We start from the raw sequence: 21,396 nt of genomic DNA, 5'->3' as shown, positions 1-21,396 counted from the left end.
TGTTAAGATGCTTACCATGGAAAACTCTATCGGCCATAGGTTGATTCGCCCACTAACCCTGCTTATGACTGACTCTCTATGACATTACTGAACTAGCTCGACTTAAGTTAACTTGTCTTAAAGATTGCAGATATTCTTAAAATTCAGAACAGAGTGAAAAGCATGTTTCCGGTTTATAAAATGTAATTATAGTAGACAAAAAGTGACGTTAACTGATTAACTTGGAAGCAGTGCAGACATGTCTCAACCTTCACAACACTGTGAATCGACTTTACAGAAAATGTGGAAACTTCAAGTGTGAAAGTGAAGACACGATATTCAGGATTTCTCAGTATTTAATAAGAACGTTGATCATGGGCTGATGATAGGAGAAGGGCTCTGCCATGAAAAAATATTTGTGATATTTTGAGTGAAAAAAAGGAACCTACAAACTAATATGCTCTATTTCATCCTAATTTTAGAAAATTACATACCTGTGTACAAGCACAGAAAAAAATATTAATTGCAATTTTCTCTAGGTAGATTATTGTATTTTCCCAATTTTTACAATGAACATATATTGCTTTTATAATCGAAGGGAAAAAAAATCAATGTTAGAAAAAAAAAGTAAAGGAAAAGATCAATGCCTTGTCAAGTAATATACAAAAAACAAAGATGCAGGAATTCCCAGGCAGTCCAGTGGTTAGGACTCTGTGCTTTCACTGCCGAGGGCATGGGTTCGATCCCTAGATCCCACAAGCCATGCAGCGCAGCAAAAATAAATTTAAAAAAAAAATTAAAAAAAAAAAAAAGGTGTTACTGCACCAAACCATCCAAAGGATTTACCTTTGGCCGGAGTTTTTATGTTGAGTTCTGATCCTTTTTTAAGTTCCATCTTTCTCTTTTCATAATAACATGTTATTTCCCCTAGTGAAAACAACATATGCACTTTTAATATTCTACTTATAACCTCCAAGAAATGAGGCAAGACATTTATGAACACTCACCTCATTGGTCGTCTTCTGGGAGAGCAAGTGTCTCTCATTAAGGACCATCCAAAGGGCTGCCAGTAGCATCACAATTCCATGACCACAGTCTCCAAACATTACGGCGAACAGGAAGGGGAAAGTGATGATGGTGTAGGGAGCTGTAGAGGTGACCCCCAAAACAGCCTGAGTCCTCCCCACATTCTTTAGGCCCACATCAAAGATTTCTCTCCCACGCTCCATGATCCACAAGCTGGTTCCTTATGTCTTTCTGATTCTGTCTTCCCTCACCATCCCCACCTCTGACATTTGCTTAGCCCCCCATACATTAAGTCAAATAAGTGAGTAAGTATTATTACTTCCCACTTTACAGATGAGCTGAGTTTTGGAGCAGCTAAATGACTTTCCCCAAGATCACAAAGTTTAATGGGATTTAAAACCAGTTTCCTATCTCCAGGTGCTTCCTATACTCTTTCCACCACCATCTTTTGTCTGTTTCTCCACAATTCACATGTATCACATACCCCCAGCAGCTACTCACAGGACCCTCAACCTGATGAGGCCCCTGCAGGACAGGTCACAAATCACATTGAGACTCAGGCTGGAGAAGAACAGCACCATAAACTGCTTGGCTAAAGGACGTCTGGTCTACCCCTTTATTTTACACATCAGACTTAGTGACACAGCTTGTGACTCCAGTCTTCTGACTACAGGTCCTGTGTACACCCATCTCCATCTCTCCCACACAACTACTATGGAACTGTGAAGATGCCTACAGATAACCTTCATTGAATCAGTAAGGAAACGTGAACTGAATCTGGCTGCCTGATACCTCTATGGTTTAAGGGAGAACAGGTGAAATCTTGACAAAGAGCAAATCTTTCACTCATCACCATTTGCAAAAGACAATGCAGGGCATTAGGAAACCAAATAAGATTTTAGGAATGTCACAGTTCAAAGCAATAACTGTGAAGGCCACTGCAGGGGTAAAACTTATCCAATTTTTTCATTTTCAAGCTGCTTAGTTGTACAACATACCAGATCCCTTTACCTGGGTTCATCTCCCGGTAGCTGCCAACGCCATACGCATCTACAATATTCTGGAAGCCAGCTGTGAACTTATTGGTCCTGTTAAAGGTGGGAGGAGCTGTTTTAGACTGCACTGCTGTCATGATGGGGACCATGGAGGAGCCACTTAGTTCCTGCAAAAAGCACACATAAGAAGATGTCAGGAAGAGAACCATAGGCAGGGTGTCAGCACAGGGATCACAGTCCAGCCCCTGCCATCACTAACTGGGTGAACTTGGGACAATTTCTTGATCTCTCTGAGGCTCATGATCTCGTCTGTAAAGTTAGTACTTGTGTAATTTATCTTACAGGAGAGTTGCCAAAAGAGTAGAGCTCCTCCTGATCCTCTGGCAATTTCCATTCTCCTGCTCCTGCAAACGTTATGCCCAGTTCTGAGCCTTCTACCCTTCCTTCTTTCCTTTCTTCCTTTCCACTGACGCTCTCAAGAGTTCATTCACTTTCCTAATTTTGCTCCTATATTCCTAATGGCCCTGACCCTCTCCGAAATTTCAATTCTCTTTTAATTGCCTGCCTAGGCTTTCAAACACTCATGTCTCAGCAACCCCACAGAATCCGGGAGCCTAAAACTAAACTCACCAAGTTGCCCCAAAGCCAGGTCCTCCCTTGACCTCGCAGCAATCTCCAATCTCCAGATTCTGGAAACTTTGGAATCACGATATGTGTCCCTGCTGTCAATTCAATCAACACCAAATCTTGCTAATTGTCCCTTTTAAGTCCTTCCTCTTCCCACTCCCATAGCCACCAGCCTAGTCCCAAGCCTCATCATCAGATTCCAGTCTCCCTTCCATTTAGTATCCACTCCACACTGCGTAATCCTTCTTTTAATAAAACAACATAACCATAACACTTTAGTCACGTTACCCTCCTACTCAAAAATCTTCAAAGGCTTCCCGTTACCTAAAGAATGAAATCAAATCTCTTCAGTTTTATAATCCAGACTTCTTTACAATGCTGATTTAATCCTCTATTCACACCTTCACCCCACTACTTCTCTATGGAAATCTGCCAACTCCACACTAGTCTTCTTTCTTCTTCATTTACCCAAGTATTAACAATTCCCAGCTCACCCCCCAGGAACCTTCTGGTCACTCCAAACTCCAACAGCACTTACCCCCTGCACACTCAGTACAACTTAGCACCAACTAAATGAGTGCTCAACAATCCTCCTAACAACACGATGACGTAAGTATCACCACAAGCCTCACTTTGCAGATAAGAAAACTAAGGTACAGAGAGATTAAGTAACTTCCCCAAGGTCACACAGCAAGTGGAGATGATCTCACTCTATTTTTATATCTTTTCATGTGTGTGATTATGATCTCCTTGAGGGCAAGGACTGTGGCTTCCTCCCTTTTTTAAAAAAACATGCCCCCAGGAGTTGACATTCTTACCTTGCATGGAGTGAGTAATTTTTGCCCACTGGTGATGGTAATGATAGCCATCCTCTTCCATTCTTTCCCATCTCCTACCCACATAGGTCCTCTACTCCTATCAGGGAAAATGCTGTAATTATCTCAGAGGACTGAGGATACTGTAGAAATAGTCCTAAGTTTGCCCCTTCATGCTTACAGGATGACACTGTTGGGTTTAGATCCCCCGTTAGGACAACCCTCCCCCACAGCCCTGCTGTCTTCCCCACATGGCAGCGAAATGTTTCTAAAACACAAACTGGACCATGTCTCTCTGGCACAGGAAGATACACCACTATTAGCCCATCCATCAGGACCTGCCCTGCAGCCTCTCCCCAAGCTTGTTCTAAGTCGTTAAACTTGCCTTGCCCTCATTCCAGCCAGTAGCCTTCGCCGCAGGATACCCCCACCTCTCTCCACCTGCTCACTGACCACCCTTCCACAGCTCAGCTCATGCATTCCTCTAAGAAACAGCCTGCCCTTCCCAGTCTGGGTGAGACACTCTGTGTAAGTGCCCCATTTGGGTAATTTTGGACCACAATGTGGGGACATTCAAATCCTGCCTCCTGGCTTCAGGACCATGGTCAAGTTACTTCTATTCTCTGTGCCTCAGTTTCCTCATCTGTACAGAGGGGATAAAGATAACTCCTATCTCTTTATCCAACCCCATCTCCAGGCCCTTCTCTTCAGACCCTCCAGGCTAAAAGCTCTTCTTCCCACCCCACCTCATCTTTCCATGACATGCAGGAAAGTCTGCTCCAATGCCACCTGCTCAGAGGGGCCTTCTCCCCAACAGCCCTATAATGGCATTAGAAAGACCTAAAGATTCAGGGCCCCAAAGGCCAAGCCATACTGCTCTCACCAGATATGCCACCCATTTAGCAGGAAAGGCTCCCCACCCAGCTAGTTCTCCATCAGCCAGACCAATGGCACACTGCCCAGGCTTCAACCTGATGAGTTTCACCTCCCTGCCACCCCAGAAAATCATTCAAACAAGCTAATAATCACACCCTCCCATGGCAATTGGGGTCCTCTATCCTCTTGTCACTATAATACCTGCCTCCCACAGCCCCTGCTGGTTCATTCTACTCCCAAGTGTAGGTCCCAAGTGCAACCTCCATATGGCCCTGTGTGTGGTGTCCTCCCCTGCGCTGTGAGTTATATGTGACCAATAAACTATGGCCAACCTCATCTGTCCAGTGTCAGGTGTCGTGTGTCTGGCCACCTTGTACTATTTAGGACAGAGGGTCCATTCTTCACCAATGGGGTGAATAGGTTATCAGACAGGGCCCCCACTCCCCACTCCATCTTTTCACTTTCCCCCTGCTTTACTTCCTGTTCACCTTGCATGACTGCCTGAAATCACATTAGTTAGAGACAAGCTTGCTGTCTATCTCCCTTTCCAGAAACTCTATCAGAGCAGGGCTTTGTTCTGCCAGCACAGCCCTAGATCAGTTCCTGGGGCACAGTGAACACCTACAGAGATGACTCAAGACCATGGTGAGAGTTACATACGGCACATGAGTGCTCAGCACAGTGGCTGGCACACAGGGAGCAATCCACTCCCTACGTCCTGGCTGTTATTGCAGGTGCCTGGTTATTTGTCTTTCCAGCTAGACAAAGATGGTATCTACGGGCATAACTAGCAGACTGACGGCACATCAGTGCCCAGTAAACACTTGCTAAGATCAAAGAAATGTTGCATGTTTTTCAAACACTGAGAAGAACAGGAGTTTCTGACACGCGCCCACGTGCTGGGTAAGGACTGAAGGCGCAAAGACTTAGGAGACAATCCCACCAGGTGAGATTCACGTGACTTAGGAGGCAGACGACCTGAGTGCCTAGCAGAGGGGCTGCTCAGGCCGGACGTGACTGTCCCCCCTCCTGCTGCACCTGCCACGCACCATGCCTTGCTCCAGCGCCCTCCTGATGCGCACAGTGTCTGCCACCGGGAACCAGATCTCGGCGATGATGCACTGCTGGGTGACGTCGATGTTGCACATGTTCAGGATGTGGTAAATGGCCTTCATCTTCTGCACTTTAATGACCCAGGAGTGCCAGTTGGCAGCTGCTTCTTGCAGGAGGCTCTGACGGTGAGACTCTGTCTGTGTTATGACCTGGGCAGAAAACAGCACACAGCAAAGCAAGGGGCACTCAGAGAGATGCCGGACAATGTGGCAAAAACGGAGACTCGTCAGCCACAGAGGCGCCCTCTGCTCCTGGCCCGCAGCTCTCATCTGGCCTTTAACTCTCATGAGCAGTTTATCTCCCCCGTTAAAGGTTAAAACCCTCAGGCATGGACTGTATCTTCCTTTTCTTCTAAGTTCCTAATAGTACTATTGTGATGGGTTGACTTGTGTCCCCCCAAAAAGATATGCCAAAGTCCTCACCCCTGGTAACTGTGAATGTGATCTCATTTGGAAATAGGGTCTTTGCAGATGTAACCAAGTTAAAATGATGTCATACTGGAGCAGGGTGGGTGCTATTCCAGTATGACTGGTGTTTTTATAAGAAATTTGGACAGCGAGGCACACAGGGAAGACGTGTGTGATGGAGGCAGGGACTGGAGTGATGCTTCGACAAAGCAAGGACCACCGAGGATTGCTGACGACCACCAGAGACTAGGAAGATGCCTAGTCAACTCGGGCAGCTGTAATAAAATACCATAGACTGGGGGGCTTATGAACAACAGAAATGCTTCACAGTTCTGGAAGCTGGAAGCCAGAGATGAGGAGGCCAGCACGGTTAGGTGAAGGCCCTCTTCTGGGTTGCAGACTTCAAATGCTAACCTCATCTGGCAGAAGGTGCAAGCAAGCTCTCTGGGTCTTTTTTATGAGGACCCTCATCCCATCCATGAAGACTCTGCCCTCATGACCTCGTCTCCTCCTGAAGGCCCCACCTCCTAACATTATCACCTTGGGCATTAGGTTTTCAACCTACAAATTTGGGGGTGATGCAAGCACGCAAACCACAGCAGAAGAGGCAAGGAAGGATCCTTTCCTAGTGCCTTCAGAGGAAGTCTGGCTCTGACGACACCTTGATTTCAGACTTTTCACCTCAGAACTGTGAGGGAACAAATTTCTGTTGTTTCAAGCCACCCAGTTTGTAGTAATTTGTTACAGCAGCCTTAGGAAACTAATACACCTATCAAAATGCCTTACATACATAACCTCTGCAATAAAGGACAAAGGAATTAATGAAGGAAGGAAGGAATAGGTGAGTTGGCTCACAGAGAATTTGTCAAACAGGATTAGTTTTTGTTCTGGTGATAGGACACAGTAACCCCTTTCAGTGACCTTTACACGTGGCTACCCAAGTCTTCCAAAACAGAAGGGTAAGTTTAGCATAACTTTCATTCTCCTTATGCAGTTTTCATAAAATCCAGCAGAGTATTTGGGGGAACGGACTTCAAGGGCAATTGCTTCAAGGAAACACAGTCTCCTCGACAAGTGACAGAGAGAATAAAGAGGATTAGGAAATTAAACACAGCTTTTCTGGGAAAATAACGATGGTTGCCTAGGAGTTTTGAAACACACCAAATTTCTAAAGCTACTCACTGAGGACCTAGAACTATGCTGACCAATACAGCAGCCACATTAAATACAAATAAAAATCCAGTCCCCCAGTTGCACCAGCCATGTTTCAAGTGCTCAGTGGTCATGTGTGGCCCACGGCTATCACACTGGACTTGCGGGTTACATAACGTTTCCACCACCACACAGAGTTCTATTGGACAGGACTGATCTGCAACACATGATCTGATGTAGGCCCAGCCGCTTTCAGTGATTCCCTGCGAAGCTTATTGAAGAAAGTCATATGTGTTGAGAGCCATCCTAGGTGATGACAAATGCGACAAGAGGATAGGAATTAGGGGCGTGTTCATATGTGAAACTAGACTCACTGTCTTGACAGAATGAAGTGCTTGGCTCACACAACTGGGCAATTCCCAGCTGCAGAATTAGCAAGACTGGCTGCTTGACTTCATTGGCTAGTGAGTTATCTCATAGATGCGACCCAGGCCAGTCTGGCAATAAAAGGCTCCTTTTAGCAGACCGGGGTGGGCACCTGCAAGCTAACCGGGGCTGAGATTAACTCTAAGCCCAAGCAAAGCATCGCTGACATGCAGAATCATCACCGTGACCTTAGTGAACACTGTTTCCTCCGCAGCAACGGCCAGAAGAGCATAGCAGACATTCCAGCCAGCCTTGGAGCAAGGGGCCTGGGAGACAGGACTTATAAGGAAACGGCAGATGTAGCCCTTCAGCAGCCCCCACTCAAGTCAAGCACCCGAACACCTCACTCACGGTGATTAAATCTTCCAGCCTCATGTTGACACCATCCAGCATCTCTCTGCGCTCTGGCGCCGGCTCTGGGCAGGGGTATACAGTGGCTCGAAACCTGAGTTTCATACATTCCAAAGGACACATGTGGGTTATTGCCAAGAAGCATTATGTATGTCCTTTTCCGCTAACCCAACATTTGCCTACTGTGGTTAGATGACCACCTTTCCCTAGAATAACCATCTCCTGGGCAGTCAGACAATGAACCCCGGTCACAAGGTTCCCAACACACTGCTCGCACTACATGAATTAAAGCTATAGTTCCGGGACCTCCCTGGGGATCCAGTGGTTAAGAATATGATTTCCAATGCAGGGGATGTGGGTGTGATCCCTGGTCGGGGAACTAAGAGCTCACATGCCACGGGGCAACAAAGCCCATGCACCGCAACTACTGAGCATGCAAGCCACAACTAGAGAGCCCATGTGCCACAAATAGAGAGAAGCCCACATGCCGCAACAAAGATCCTGTGTGCTGCAATGGAGACTTGATGCAGCCAAAAATTAAATAAATAAATAAATATTAAAAAAAAAAGCTGTGGTTCTATTATACGAATGGGCTTCACTCAAACCATAAAACCCAACATGTTATATAAATAAGACTACAAGCTTGACTTGTCTCTTCTTCCCCCTCTAGAATTTATTAATGTGTTGATGTCCTTCTCTACTGAATTTCTGCTTCTAAGGGGCTGCATATAAGATGGTTCTGTAACATCAGAAACAACTTAGCATGCAGTTTGCCTGCTCTTTAGCAGCTGATAAAGGGGGTGAGAAAGAATAAACTGAAATGGTGAAAATGTCTTTTTCTCCCTTTAAATTTTGCTTATCAAGTCCTCTCTGTTCCTATTCCCACAGTTACTAAAAATCGGTTCCATTTTTAACATCATCTTGTCAAATGTGAGAAAGTTATTTTAAAACCCTAAGGGACCTCAAAGAAGCCCCACTTGAATCTATTTTGTATTGCATACACCCTGACTCAAATCACTGACAAAAAGACCCCTTAATAGTTGCTTACCCAGGGGATTTCATTGGTGGCACAGTGGTTAAGAATCCACCTGCCAATGCAGGGGACACGGGTTCAATCCCTGGGTGGGGAAGATCCCACTTGCTGTGGAGCAGCTAAGTCCATGCACCACAACTACTGAGTCTGTGCTCTAGAGCCCGCAAGCCACAACTACTGAAGCCCTCGAGCCTAGAGCCTGTGCTCTGCAAAAAGAAAAGCCACCAAATGAGAAGCTTGCACACGACAACAAAGAGTAGCCCCTGCTCACCACAACTAGAGAAAGCCTTCGCACAGCAGCGAAGACCCAATGCAACTAATTAATTAATTTTAAAAAATAGTTGCTTACCCATCACAGATTTTCTTGATTTTCTGCCTGAGCTGCTCTCCTTGATAAAATATGATGAATATATTCTTTTTAATTTCTTCTCTCTGAAAAATCAGAACAGTAAAAAATGTTTTTAGAAATTTAAAAATTTTTCTAAATGTAAAATTGGAAAAACTTCAGCTTCTCCCAGTTGATTCAAGTTCATAATTCATTATGGTTGAGGGCAAGGTCACTGAGGCAGACCAGGCAGGGCCCTCAGGGAGGCTGATACAGCCTTAAAGGGACAACTTCACTGTTTGCTACAGTAGTTGGATCATAGCTGAGCCTAGTATTCAGCTCTAAGCTCTGTGCTTCAGAGATGTGTTAAGAAAACATCCAGGAGAGAGGGACCAGGATATTGCAAGGCTTAAAATAAAAACAGCTGGGGCTTTCTAGGTGGCGCAGTGGTTGAGAATCCACCTGCCAATGCAGGGGACATGGGTTCGATCCCTGCTCCAGGAAGATCCCACATGCCGCGGAGAAACTAAGCCCATGCGCCACAACTACTGAGCCTGTGCTTTAGAGCCCGTGAGCCACAACTATTGAGCCCATGTGCTGCAACTACTGAAGCCCATGCGCCTAGAGCCCGTGCTCTGCAACGAGAAGCCACAGCAATGAGGAGCCTGCACACCGCAACGAAGAGTAGCCCCCGCTCACCGCAACTAAAAAGAAGGCCCGAGCACAGCAAAAAAGACCCAACACAGCCAATAAAATAAATAAATACACAAATTTAAAAAATTTAAAAAATTAAAAATTAAAAATAGCTGACCTAGCTCACCAGCATTAACTCATACACAGCATTTACCTTTCAGGGGTGAGTGGGTATTTGATATTTAACAAAGGTAGAGCCAGGTTTCACTCACACACTCACTGTATGCCCATAAGAACACTGATTAAATGCAATTTTTCTTTCTTTTTTTTATTGGCTGTGTTAGGTCTTCATTGCTGCGTGCAGGCTTTCTCCAGCTGCGGCGAGCAGGGGCTACTCTTCATTGTGGTGCTCAGGCTTCTCATTGCGGTGGCTTCTCTTGTTGCAGAGCATGGGCTCTAGGTACATGGGCTTCAGTAGTTGCAGCACATGGGCTCATTAACTATGGCTCACAGGCTCAGTAGTTGTGGTGCATGGACTTTGTTGCTCCTCAGCATGTGGGATCTTCCTGGACCAGAGATTAAACCTATGTTCCCTGCATTGGCAGACAGGTTCTTAACCACTGTGCTACCAGGGAAGCCTTAAATGCAATTTTAAAGTCCAAGTTTGACATTTCACAAGGGAAAACGTGTATTTCACAAGCATATATGGAAATGTTTAAGCAAAGAAATGCGCTGTTTTACTCATTTAATTTGGGGTGGGGGATAAAGGTAAAATGATGAAACCCATTGTTGGAAAAGTGATAACAAATCCAAAGTACTCGTCACACACCACTCAGGTATCAGGTACCTGTGGAATCAGGTACAACCCCACTGAAAAGCCATTTGTCAGGACCCATCAAGGGTCATGAAAATGCACACACCCTTTAAGCTAGCAATCCTATTTCTCTGAATTCATATCATGGAAGTAGTTCAAAATAAAATAAAAACTCACATGGATGAAGATGCTTATTGTAGTGTCTATATTCTGGAGAAAAACTGGAAATAAAGTGTCTAATAACAGATAGTTAATGTCACATCAACTCAATGGAAATATCAGGCACCAATTGAAAATATCAAAATGAATTGTCACTTTGGTAATTGCTTATGGGAGCAGGTAAGGGGTATTTTAGGATTTGGGAAGCTGCCTGCTTTACATTATTTCCAAAGGTTCCCTCATCCATGGAGTCCACCCCTAGTCCTTTGCTGAATCTCTCAGATCTTCTTGTCTCTTGATCCACCAGAACCAGGAATCCACTCTGATCTCATGCCATCTGCTCAGTGACCTTCAGTGTCATCAGGCTAAAGTCACCTTACTTTGTAAATGCTCTCTCTACCACCATGACTATTTCATGTCAAAACATGATTATGAAAAGTAATGATTCAGTGTTGAATTTTAAAATAATATTTATGAAGGACACATAGTAATACAAGAAGGCACTTATATTATCTAAAATCAAAAGAAGTCCAAAAAAATGATTTCCATGCTATCACTGCAACCATATTAAATTATACCTGCCTATGGCTGTGGACTAGAGGAAACGAGCACAAGAAAAAAATAAAGACATTAGAATGGTGACGGTTTGTGGGGTTTTTTTTTAACAAGTGCTTTTTTTCTTATCTTAAATTGTATTTATTTTAACTATGAAGTTGTTTTCCATGAAATAAAACTTAAAATTATGTTATTTAGCCTCTATTCTAGATAAGATTAGGACTCTCTTAGAAATAAGCCCAGCTTCTTGGAATTAAAAAGTAAGTGCATTTCGGGAAAGACCCTGGAACTCACCAAAAAAGACACCCCACATCCAGAGAAAAAGGAGAAGCCACAATGAGACAGTAGGAGGGGTGCAATCACGTTAAAATCAAATCCCATAAATGCTGGTTGGGTGACTCACAAACTGGAGAACAGTTATACTGCAGAAGTCCACCCACTAAAGTGAGGGTTCTGAACCCCATGTCAGGCTTCCCAACCTGGGAGTCCAGCAACAGGAGGAGGAATCCCCAGAGAATCAGACTTTGAAAGCCAGTGGGATTTGACTGCAGGACCTCCATAGGACTGGGGGAAACAGAGACACCACTCTTGGAGGGCACACAAAAAAGTGTGCTCACCAGGACCCAGGGGGAAGGAGCAGTGACCCCATAGCAGACTGAACCAGACCTACCTGCTGGTGTTGGAGGGTTGCCTGCAGAGGTGGGGGGCAACTGTGGCTCACCGAGGAGATGGGGCACTGGTGCCAGGGGTTCTGGGAAGTGCTCACTGGCATGAGCCCTCCCAGAGTCTGCCATTAGCCCCACCAAAGAGCCTGTAAGCTCCAGTGCTAGATAGCCTCAGGCCAAACAGCCAACAAGGTGGGAACACAGCCCCACCCATTGGCAGACAAGCAGATTAAAGTTTTACTGAGCTTCACCTACCAAATCAGATTAAAGTCTTACTGAGCTCCACCCACCCAGCCCTACCCACCATCACTCCCTCCCATCAGGAAGCACCCACGAGCCTCCTAGAGAGCTTCCTCCACAAGATGGCAGACAGCACTATCAAGCAGTATCAGCAGTATTTCGTCTTGTGGAACTGAAAACCACAGACACAGAAAGATAGAAAAAATGAAAAAGTAGAGGACTTTGTACCAGATGAAGGGACAGGATAAAAACCCAGGAAAACAACTAAATGAAGAGGAGATAGGCACCCTTCCAGGAAAAGAATTCACAATAATGATGGTGAAGATGATCCAGGACTTTGAAAAAAGAATGGATGCAAAGATCAAAAAGTTTACCAAAGACCTAGAAGAACTAAAGAACAAACAAACAGAGATATGCAACACAATAACTGAAATGAAAAATACACTAGAAGGAACCAGTAGCAGATTAACTGAGGCGGAAGGGCAAATAAGTGACCTGGAAGACAGAATGGTGATAATCACTGATGCAGAAAAGAATAAAAAAAAAAGAATGAAAAGAACTGAAGACAGCCTAAGAGACCTCTGGGACAATGTTAAACACACCAACATTCGCATTATAGGGGTCCCAGAAGGAGAAGAGAGAGAGAAAGGACCTGAGAAAATATTGGAAGAGATTAGAGTTGAAAATTTACCTAACATGGGAAAGGAAACAGCTACCCAAGTCCAGGAAGCGCAGAGAGTCCCAGGCAGGATAAACCCAAGGAGAAACACGCCAAGACACATAGTAGTCAAGGTGACAAAAATTAAAGACAGAGAAAAGTTATTAAAAGCAACAAGGGAAAAACGACAAATAACATACAAGGGAACTCCCATAAGGGTAACAGCTGATTTCTCAGCAGAAACTCTGCAAGCCAGAAGGGAGTGGCATGATATATTTCAAGTGATGAAAGAGAAGAACCTACAACCAAGAATACTCTACCCAGCAAGGATCTCATTCAGATTCGAGGGAGAAATCAAAAGCTTTACAGACAAGCAACAGCTAAGAGAATTCAGCACCACCAAACCGGCCCTACAACAAATGCTAAAGGAACTTCTCAAAGCGGGAAACATAAGAGAAGAAAAGGACCTACAAAAACAAAAACAAAACAATTAAGAAATAGTAATAGGAACATACATATCGATAATTACCTTGAATGTAAATGGATGAAACGCACCAACCAAAAGACACAGACTGGCTGAATGGACACAAAACAAGACCCATATACATGCTGTCTACAAGAGACTCACTTCAGACCTAGGGACACATACAGATGGAAAGTGAGGGGATGGAAAAAGATATTCCATGCAAATGGAAATCAAAAGAAAGCTGGAGCAGCAATATTCATATCAGATAAAATAGACTTTAAAATAAAAAATGTTACAAGAGACAAGAAAGGACATTACATAAAGATCAAGGGATCCATCCAAGAAGAGGAGATAACAATTATAAATATATATGCACCTAATACAGGAGCACCTCAATACATAAGGCAAATGCTAACAACTATGAAAGAGGAAATGCAAGGCAGAAATAGAGACACAGGTGTAGAGAACAAACATATGGAAACCAAGTGGGGAAAGTGGGGAGGGTTGGGAGGGAATGAATTGGGAGATTGGGATACCAAATTGTACACTCTAAATATATGCTGTTTATTGTCTAACTGTATCTCAATAAAAATTCTTAAAAAAAAAAAAAAAAGTAAGTGGATTTCAATACTAACCAGAAGGGTGGTGGAAGAAACACTCTACAGAATTAGTAGCAATAACTGTGTGGCACTCAGTGAAGGAGACCCTCCAAATCTTCGTTCAAAGTATGTGGTCTGTTAGTACCAGTAACTAACTCAAAAATGCAAGCTCCTGGTTGCCACCACAGACCCACTGAATCAGAATCTATCAATACACTGAACAAGATCTCCGTGCTAGTGTGCACACTAGAGCTTGGGGCACACTGACCTAAATCAGTTCTCAGTGCTTTGGATGAAGACACAGTTGCCACCCCATGTGGCACTAGTACAGCTAAGTTTCCAGGAACTGGTAAAGCTAAGTCATTTGGAGGAATGAACACTTACGAGGTGTTAACAAGAATCAGTCCTTTCATGGGTCTTTTTTTAAGAGGAGTGGTGGGGGAGGAAAAAAAGAAAAGAAAGGAGAAAAAAAGGAAATAGATATTAGCTTCATAGAGCTAAAGACTCAGTGTTTGAGAGAACGAAATCCCTCTGGTAGGGCTACAGGAAATTTAAGAGAATGTCTTCTGCAGCCTGAGATACACACTGTGACAGGATCTTCCAGAACCACGTCCATCTCACTGAACTTTAAGTAGATGTTTCCTCGGCAAATTCGCCACAGCAGCCTCTCAAAGGAAGCCATCCTCTCCCGGTTAATCACACCAGCCGTGAACCTGGGCAGTCAGAAGAGGAGATGTTACTGAGGCACAGGGAGCAGGGTGCAGGGAGAAGGCCCTGTAGGACATGAAGATGTGCAACCAGAAGGTGGAGGACCACCTCCCTCTGAGCAGGAGGTAAGGACACAGCTCTGCCTAGCAGAGGCCACAAGGCCACTCTGGATCCCAGCCCCAACTTTCCCCAAGTCCCTTTTGACCTCTTGTTTCTTTTGACATGTCCAGGTTTCCTTAATCACTCCAATACTATACATTCACTTATTTGCAATTAAAAATATAATACACCATTCATTATAGCATCGCAGCTAAAGGAAGCAAGTAAGTGTTCAATCTGCTCAACAGTGGTCTCTATGCATTTATACAAACAATGTACTAAGACTGAAACATATATTGATTTCTATAATCTCTACTTTTACAATCATCTATGTATCTAGATAATTTCTGATCCAAACTTTTCAAATTAACTTTAAAATGGTTACTTTCATTGGCCTATTACTTTAAATGTACATTGATTCTGTATTACCTTCTGATCAAATATTTTCAATACATATTTTCCTTGCCACTTCAACTTCAATGTCTAGTGCCTCAAATAGTAGGCCCCTAAGTACCTATTGAATAAAAAACTAGAATTTCAAAACTCATCACTTTCATCAGTTTTACTTGGACACTAAATGAAATCCCATCATTTTGAGTCACCACACATTTTGGTGGGTATTATCACATCCTACTACCTCTACTTATGGAAGATGCGATTGCATAACTACCTCACTGCTAATTATGTTCACACTTCACACTCCAAATCTATTTTATTATCAAAACAATATTTCAGAGACAAGAAAAAAACAAACATGTATCCCATAGCCTTATTCTAAAGCCAGGCAGCAGCTGAGAAACACCATCTAAACAATTATCACTACATCCTTCCCATGTGGAGACAATACAAACATTGTACCCCTTAGGCTCAAGAATGTCAGTATCACCATAAACAAGGTAACACTACCTGCAATCCCACCAACCTGGTCAGGTTAGACTTGGGTTTATTACGGGATGGAGGCCTCATAGTCAAGTGAAATAGTCCCCATGCCAGTCACTATTTGTCCATTCACTCATTCACTCAAACACTCAGGGAAACCTAGCATGTGCCAGGCACTGAGCTATGGACCAGGGACCCATCTACACGTAACTTTCAGAGCAGGGAGTTTCACTAACCCCAGCTTTCCACTCATGTATGCAGGCGTAGGTCTTAACTCCAGCAGACCAGAAGTGTCTTCCGTAAAGAAATCATCAGCTAAATTGGTTTCCGTCTGAAAGTCAAAGAATCACTATTTTCATTAAAATGTATTTAGACTACCTTAAAAGCACCCACAACCTCATGGTTTTGTCTGCTTTTAATGATGCTTCAATTTTCCACAAATAGTCAGAATTCAAAAGGTAGACTGCTTAGGCCTGATCTATTTTTCTGTTTTAAATAAAGATTTCTGTGTTAAAAAAAACAAAAAACAAAAAACAGGAGAGTGCTCTTTGCCAGATCAAAAAACTTCCCCAGTCTCTTCCTATCAAAATCCCAAATCTGCTCAAACTAACTGTTGTGCTTTATTCTGACTTTCACTTCTGTCTGGGCCATTTGGGGCACACACTTTTTAGTGAGCACCTTAATATTTTTGCATTCATTTCACCCAGTGCCACATGCCACCCTCCCCCTCCCCTCCAGCCCAGCCACGTGACAGAAACAGGGCAATGTGTTCATATTTCAAACCAGCCAGTTGTCAAAATGGAAATTTCAGGTTCTGGAGGAAAGGGCCCTTGAATAAACAGTCCCCAAATTACAACCTCAAAGAAGTCCTGGGTTTTCTTCAGGAGATGTTTGAATTCAGTCAGTTCTAGGAAGCTTCTCTTCAAAGCCTGATAGTTCTGATTGGCTTCCTGTAACTCTCCTTCCAATTTTTCTAGAGCAGTCTATGCAGGAGGGAAAAGAAAATAAGCCACGCAGAAAGTGTTATGACATTTACTGTACATTAATAATAACAGATAACTAAATATCAAAGCAGTATTCAGTGCATCACAAGGTAGCTTGAAGCTGAGAAGCCTGTTCAGTCAAACTCAGCAAGGCCGTAGACCTGTAGGTAAAGCCACAGTCACACACTCTCAGGAGCTCCCTCATCAAATAGGGAGGATCAGAAAACACTCTGGGGGAAGGGAAGTTAGCTGCATGAGGAAGTGAAGGCATTTCAGCAAATCACATTTCTTTCCCATTTTAAACACTGAATAGGGAAGCTAGAGTAAATCTACACGTTAAGAATTCCTTCTGCCCCAAATACACTGTAATGATAAAGTATAAAATATATTTTCTCATAAAATATGAAAAAAGAAACCACCAGTTCTGAGTTGGGGTCTGGAGAACCAGGTACAAGCAAGTGAAAAAGGTGACATAGAGAAGGGTGAGCACAGAAGGCAAGATGACAAAAACAAAGAAGAAACCAATCTCCCTTTCAAGTGAGGCTGTAAAAAGAATGTGGCTCATGAAGGAATCCAATGATAGGAAAAGTCACCAACAAAATCAACAATCAGAACACAAAATTACAGTGGGTAAAATTATTTTTACAAAATAGTCTGAAAGAGTTTTGAATGTTCAAAGAGATAAACAAAGGTATTACTTCCACTAAAAAGTAAAAGAAATTATTAAACAAACATGTCCTAAAATGAAAGAACGCAGGTATTAAAAAAAAAAACTACTAGAAATTTTAAAAGGTAACATACAGCTACTGAAATTCAAAATTCAATACATGAGGATCAACTCTCTACTAGACACAATTTGAGATTTAGCAAATAATTTTAAAATATGAAAGCTCATTTCTCATTCACCCAGTATCCATTTTTATAGAATGGATAAAGCAGGGTACATTCAATAAAAGAAACACTACCCAGCAGTGAAAATGAATTAATTTCAGAAACATGAAAAATACAAAATTCAGGTAGTGTTTATCTCCAAGGGGGGAGGGGAGGGGTGGGAAGGGGCACACAGAGGGCTTTAAGAGCATCACCGTGGTCGCCTTTCACCTTATACAGGGTGGAGACACTTGATATTTGCTATATCATTATTCTTTGTACCTTACATGTATTTTCTAAAAATCCTAATATACCAATTATTTAATGAAAACAATTACAAATAAATCCATACTTAAACACATTGTAGTGCAACTATAGAACAAAGACAAAACCTTAAAGGCCATCAGGGGTTAAAAAAAAAAAAAGACATATAATCCACAAAGGAATGAGCACTGAACCAGCAGCAGTTTTTATGGGAAAAATTTACTAAGCATGTATCTGGAGATGTTAAGCATAACTATAATCTATAGCTCTCAACCCAAGAGAAGGGGGAAAGGGTTGGAAGGTATTACAGAAAGGCAAGAAAGGGGAGGAAAAAACAAAGGAATGGCATAATAAAGAGCCAGGAACTCGGGAACCATAATAAAGGAAAATGGATTAAGGTCATCTATTAAAAGACTGATATTAACACGCTAGATTTTTTAAAAATCCATCTGAGACACCCTCACCAAAGAGATTAAACAAACAAAAAAACAATAAAAAAAAATCCATGCAAATGTTAGTTCCTATCTTCCAAAAAAAGCACATTAACATCAGACAAAATGGAATAACATTTTTCAGACATACTTTAGTAGAGAGACTACATAATGAACTCACACTGATCACCTAGCTTCAACTGTATCCTATGCCTTCCCCTTCCAAAAACAATCACTACCCTGAATTTTGAACACTGACTATATATATAGGTGGCACAAATTGGGGGGAAAAAATGAAATCCTCATTTCTTAACCATTTGCTCTATTCAGTTAATGATTCCATTAAAAGTAATGCTGCTATTAAAAATATTTTGGAGAACAATCCAATACCTAAGAAATGGTTTACATGATAGTAAATGGAAAAGTAGAAAATTACAATGTACATTATGGATATGTAGTTATAGAAAAATATACCTGGTAAGAATAAAAACAGAAAAATTAAGGCAGTTTTTGCTGAGATGGTAGATTTGTAGGTAGATTTTTTTTTTCCTGAATTATTATTCCCTCTAGGATTGCTATGAAAGCCTCTTTAGAAATTCTACAAGGCAAGGGCCCGAGCCACTGTGTACTCTTGCCAGAAGGATCGTCCTTTCTAGGAATGTAGGAGGAACACTCAGCTGTCAGATCAGTTGAATCAATCAATCCCCATGGTCAATGGTAAGACAGATATAACTCTCATAAGCTCATGTTGTTTTAATTTCATCTTTACAATAAATAGTATCTAGAAGGAAAATACTGAGCAAAGACTGTTGGCACACATCTGATGGCCCCTTATCTAACTGGTTATTACTACAAATGTGTACAGTTTCAAACCAACTAGTCAGCCAATAACAAACTCATTGGGATGAACCGATTTTTTTAAGGTACTGTCAAAAACACATAACCAACACCAATTTGGAAACAAAAATACTTGTTACCTATTTAACAAAAGCAAGAGTCTCCATGCTTGTCAAGTTTCAGTGTAATATCAAAGACTATCCGCAATTGTTTGAAAAGGCTATTAAAATACTCCTCCCTTTTCCAACTACCTATTGTGCAAGGCTGAACTCTCTATATACTTCAATAAGAACAACAAATCGCAACAGATTCAAAGCAGAATAGACACGAGAAATCAGTCTTCTATTAAGCCATACATTTAAGAAATTTGCAAACAACGTCACTCTTTTCACTAAAGGTTTGGTCTTGGAAAATACAATCATTTTTCATTAAAAAATGTTAACATGCAATGAGATATTCTTGTTATTTTTTAACAAATTAATAAATATTTTATTTTTTTTCAGTTTTAGTTCCTAATGCAGTAAATATCAATAAAGATAACCCTGATAAATGAAGCTCTTTGGGATCCTCAATATCATATAAGAGTATACAATCAAGGCACCTGCCCAAGGAGAGTGGAGGATGTGAGAGGTAGGACAGAGCTGAGGAGAGCGGGCTTTGCTGCCAGGATGGACCTGACATAGGCAAGAAGGGAACCACATACATTCTCAAGCAGAGAAGTGACAAGATAGAGCAACACCATGACAAAAGTTAGGCTGGTGATAGGAGGCAGAATAGACTGGAATGGTTAAGAAAAGAATATGAAAAAGATTATATATATATATATATATATATAAAAATCTGAGTCACTTTGCTGTACACCAGAAACTAACAAAACCTTGTAAAAAAAAAAAAAGAATGAAACGGTTAAGAAGACAGTTGGAAAACTTAGAAAACTTCTGCAAAACTCAGAAAAAAGATTAGGGTGAATCTGCAACAACATGGGTGGACCTAGAGATTTATCATACTAAGTGAAGTGAGTCAGACCGAGAAAGACAAATATCATATGATATCACTTATATGTGGAATTTAAAAAAAAAAGATACAAATGAACTTATTTACAGAACAGAAATAGACTCACAGGCACAGAAAACAAATGTAAGGTTACCAAAGGGGAAGGGGGAGGGATAAATTAGGAATTTGAGATTAACAGATACACACTACCGTATATAAAATAGATAAACAACAAAGTCCTACTGCAGAGCACAGGGAACTATATCTTCTCTATTATGGAAAAGAAGCTGAAAAAGATGCATATGTATATGTATAACTGAATCACTCTGCTGTACACCAGAAACCAAAACAATACTGTAAATCAACTATACTTCAATTTAAAAAAAAGATAATGGTGAAAACATGACCATTAAGATATCTCACAAAAAAAAAAAAAAAGAAGATATCTCACAGTCCACAAGAACAGCTCTAAGTGTTTAGGGAGGTGAGGGGGATGATGGCGGGAGGAGAGCTGTGAATTAACAGGGCTGGTTTTAGAAGACTAATGATAAGACTGAAACTGGGGATGATTTTATGGAAATCCTATTTACACGGATTAAAAACTGTCTCCCAAAATATCCAGACCTTAATATGACAAGATCCAAAATATTTTCTAGGGGAGTTGCCAGTCTCATATGTCTGTTAGAGAATCTAGATTTATACTACTGATGGCTTCAACAATTTCAAGAATTTTAAGTTATCTTAAAACAAAAAACAAATGAGAAAACCCAGCCAGAGATAAGGCTCAGCTCAGAGACGCTCCTCCCTACCTGCCTCCCTTAGTGAGCCCTTCCTCCTCTGGGAATAAAAAGTCCAATTTTTTTTTTTTTAATCAAGATCTATAGGGCCTTCCAGGATCTGGCCCTGCCCACCTTTTGACATCCTCTCCCTCTGCCTCACCCTCCCGCCTCTCTCTACCACCTGCTCTAGAAGCTCCTAGAGGGCAAGGCCATGTTTCATTTTTCTCTAAGGTGCCTTGTACATGGCAGATACTGAGTGTTTTATAAAAGCAAGTAGACAGAGAGGGGAAAGAAAAGGGGAGGGCCCCACCAGCCATAATGGCCTTGGCTAAAGAAAACTGCTGTCTTCTCACACTTGACCTCAGAAGCCAGTCTGAGGAGAGGCCTCAACCCAGAGTGGGCCCAATGAATCAGCTATTTCCTACCAGACAGATACTTAGGGAACAATCCATTGGATCCAGCAATTCCACTTCTGGGTATTTATCCAAAGAGAACTGTCTTGAAAATAAATCGGCATCCCCATGTTCACTGCAGAATTATTTACAATAGCCAAGACATGAAAACAACATGTGTCCACCAACAGATGCATGGATAAAGAAAATGTGGTATATAGATATACAAAGGAATATTATTCAGCCA

The 21,396-nt window shown here is 42.1% G+C and overlaps 1 protein-coding gene across 1 annotated transcript in view; it reads right to left on the bottom strand.

Annotated features, from left to right (window-relative positions):
* ATP6V0A4 (ATPase H+ transporting V0 subunit a4) overlaps positions 1 to 21,396 on the bottom strand; it is a 46,708-nt gene that overhangs the window by 24,602 nt on the left and 710 nt on the right. The window contains exons 2-9 of the mRNA XM_057731329.1: positions 16,458 to 16,583; positions 15,837 to 15,931; positions 14,501 to 14,627; positions 9,150 to 9,232; positions 7,768 to 7,861; positions 5,368 to 5,580; positions 2,017 to 2,167; positions 987 to 1,126 (exon numbers count right to left, since the gene is read on the bottom strand). Of these exons, the coding sequence (XP_057587312.1) occupies positions 987 to 1,126; positions 2,017 to 2,167; positions 5,368 to 5,580; positions 7,768 to 7,861; positions 9,150 to 9,232; positions 14,501 to 14,627; positions 15,837 to 15,931; positions 16,458 to 16,583 (1,029 nt within the window). The remainder of the gene's footprint in view (positions 1 to 986; positions 1,127 to 2,016; positions 2,168 to 5,367; positions 5,581 to 7,767; positions 7,862 to 9,149; positions 9,233 to 14,500; positions 14,628 to 15,836; positions 15,932 to 16,457; positions 16,584 to 21,396) is intronic.

Source organism: Hippopotamus amphibius, chromosome 4 (assembly GCF_030028045.1).
Source record: "Hippopotamus amphibius kiboko isolate mHipAmp2 chromosome 4, mHipAmp2.hap2, whole genome shotgun sequence".
Taxonomy (NCBI): domain Eukaryota; kingdom Metazoa; phylum Chordata; class Mammalia; order Artiodactyla; family Hippopotamidae; genus Hippopotamus; species Hippopotamus amphibius.
This window is presented reverse-complemented; position numbering and strand designations above follow the sequence as displayed.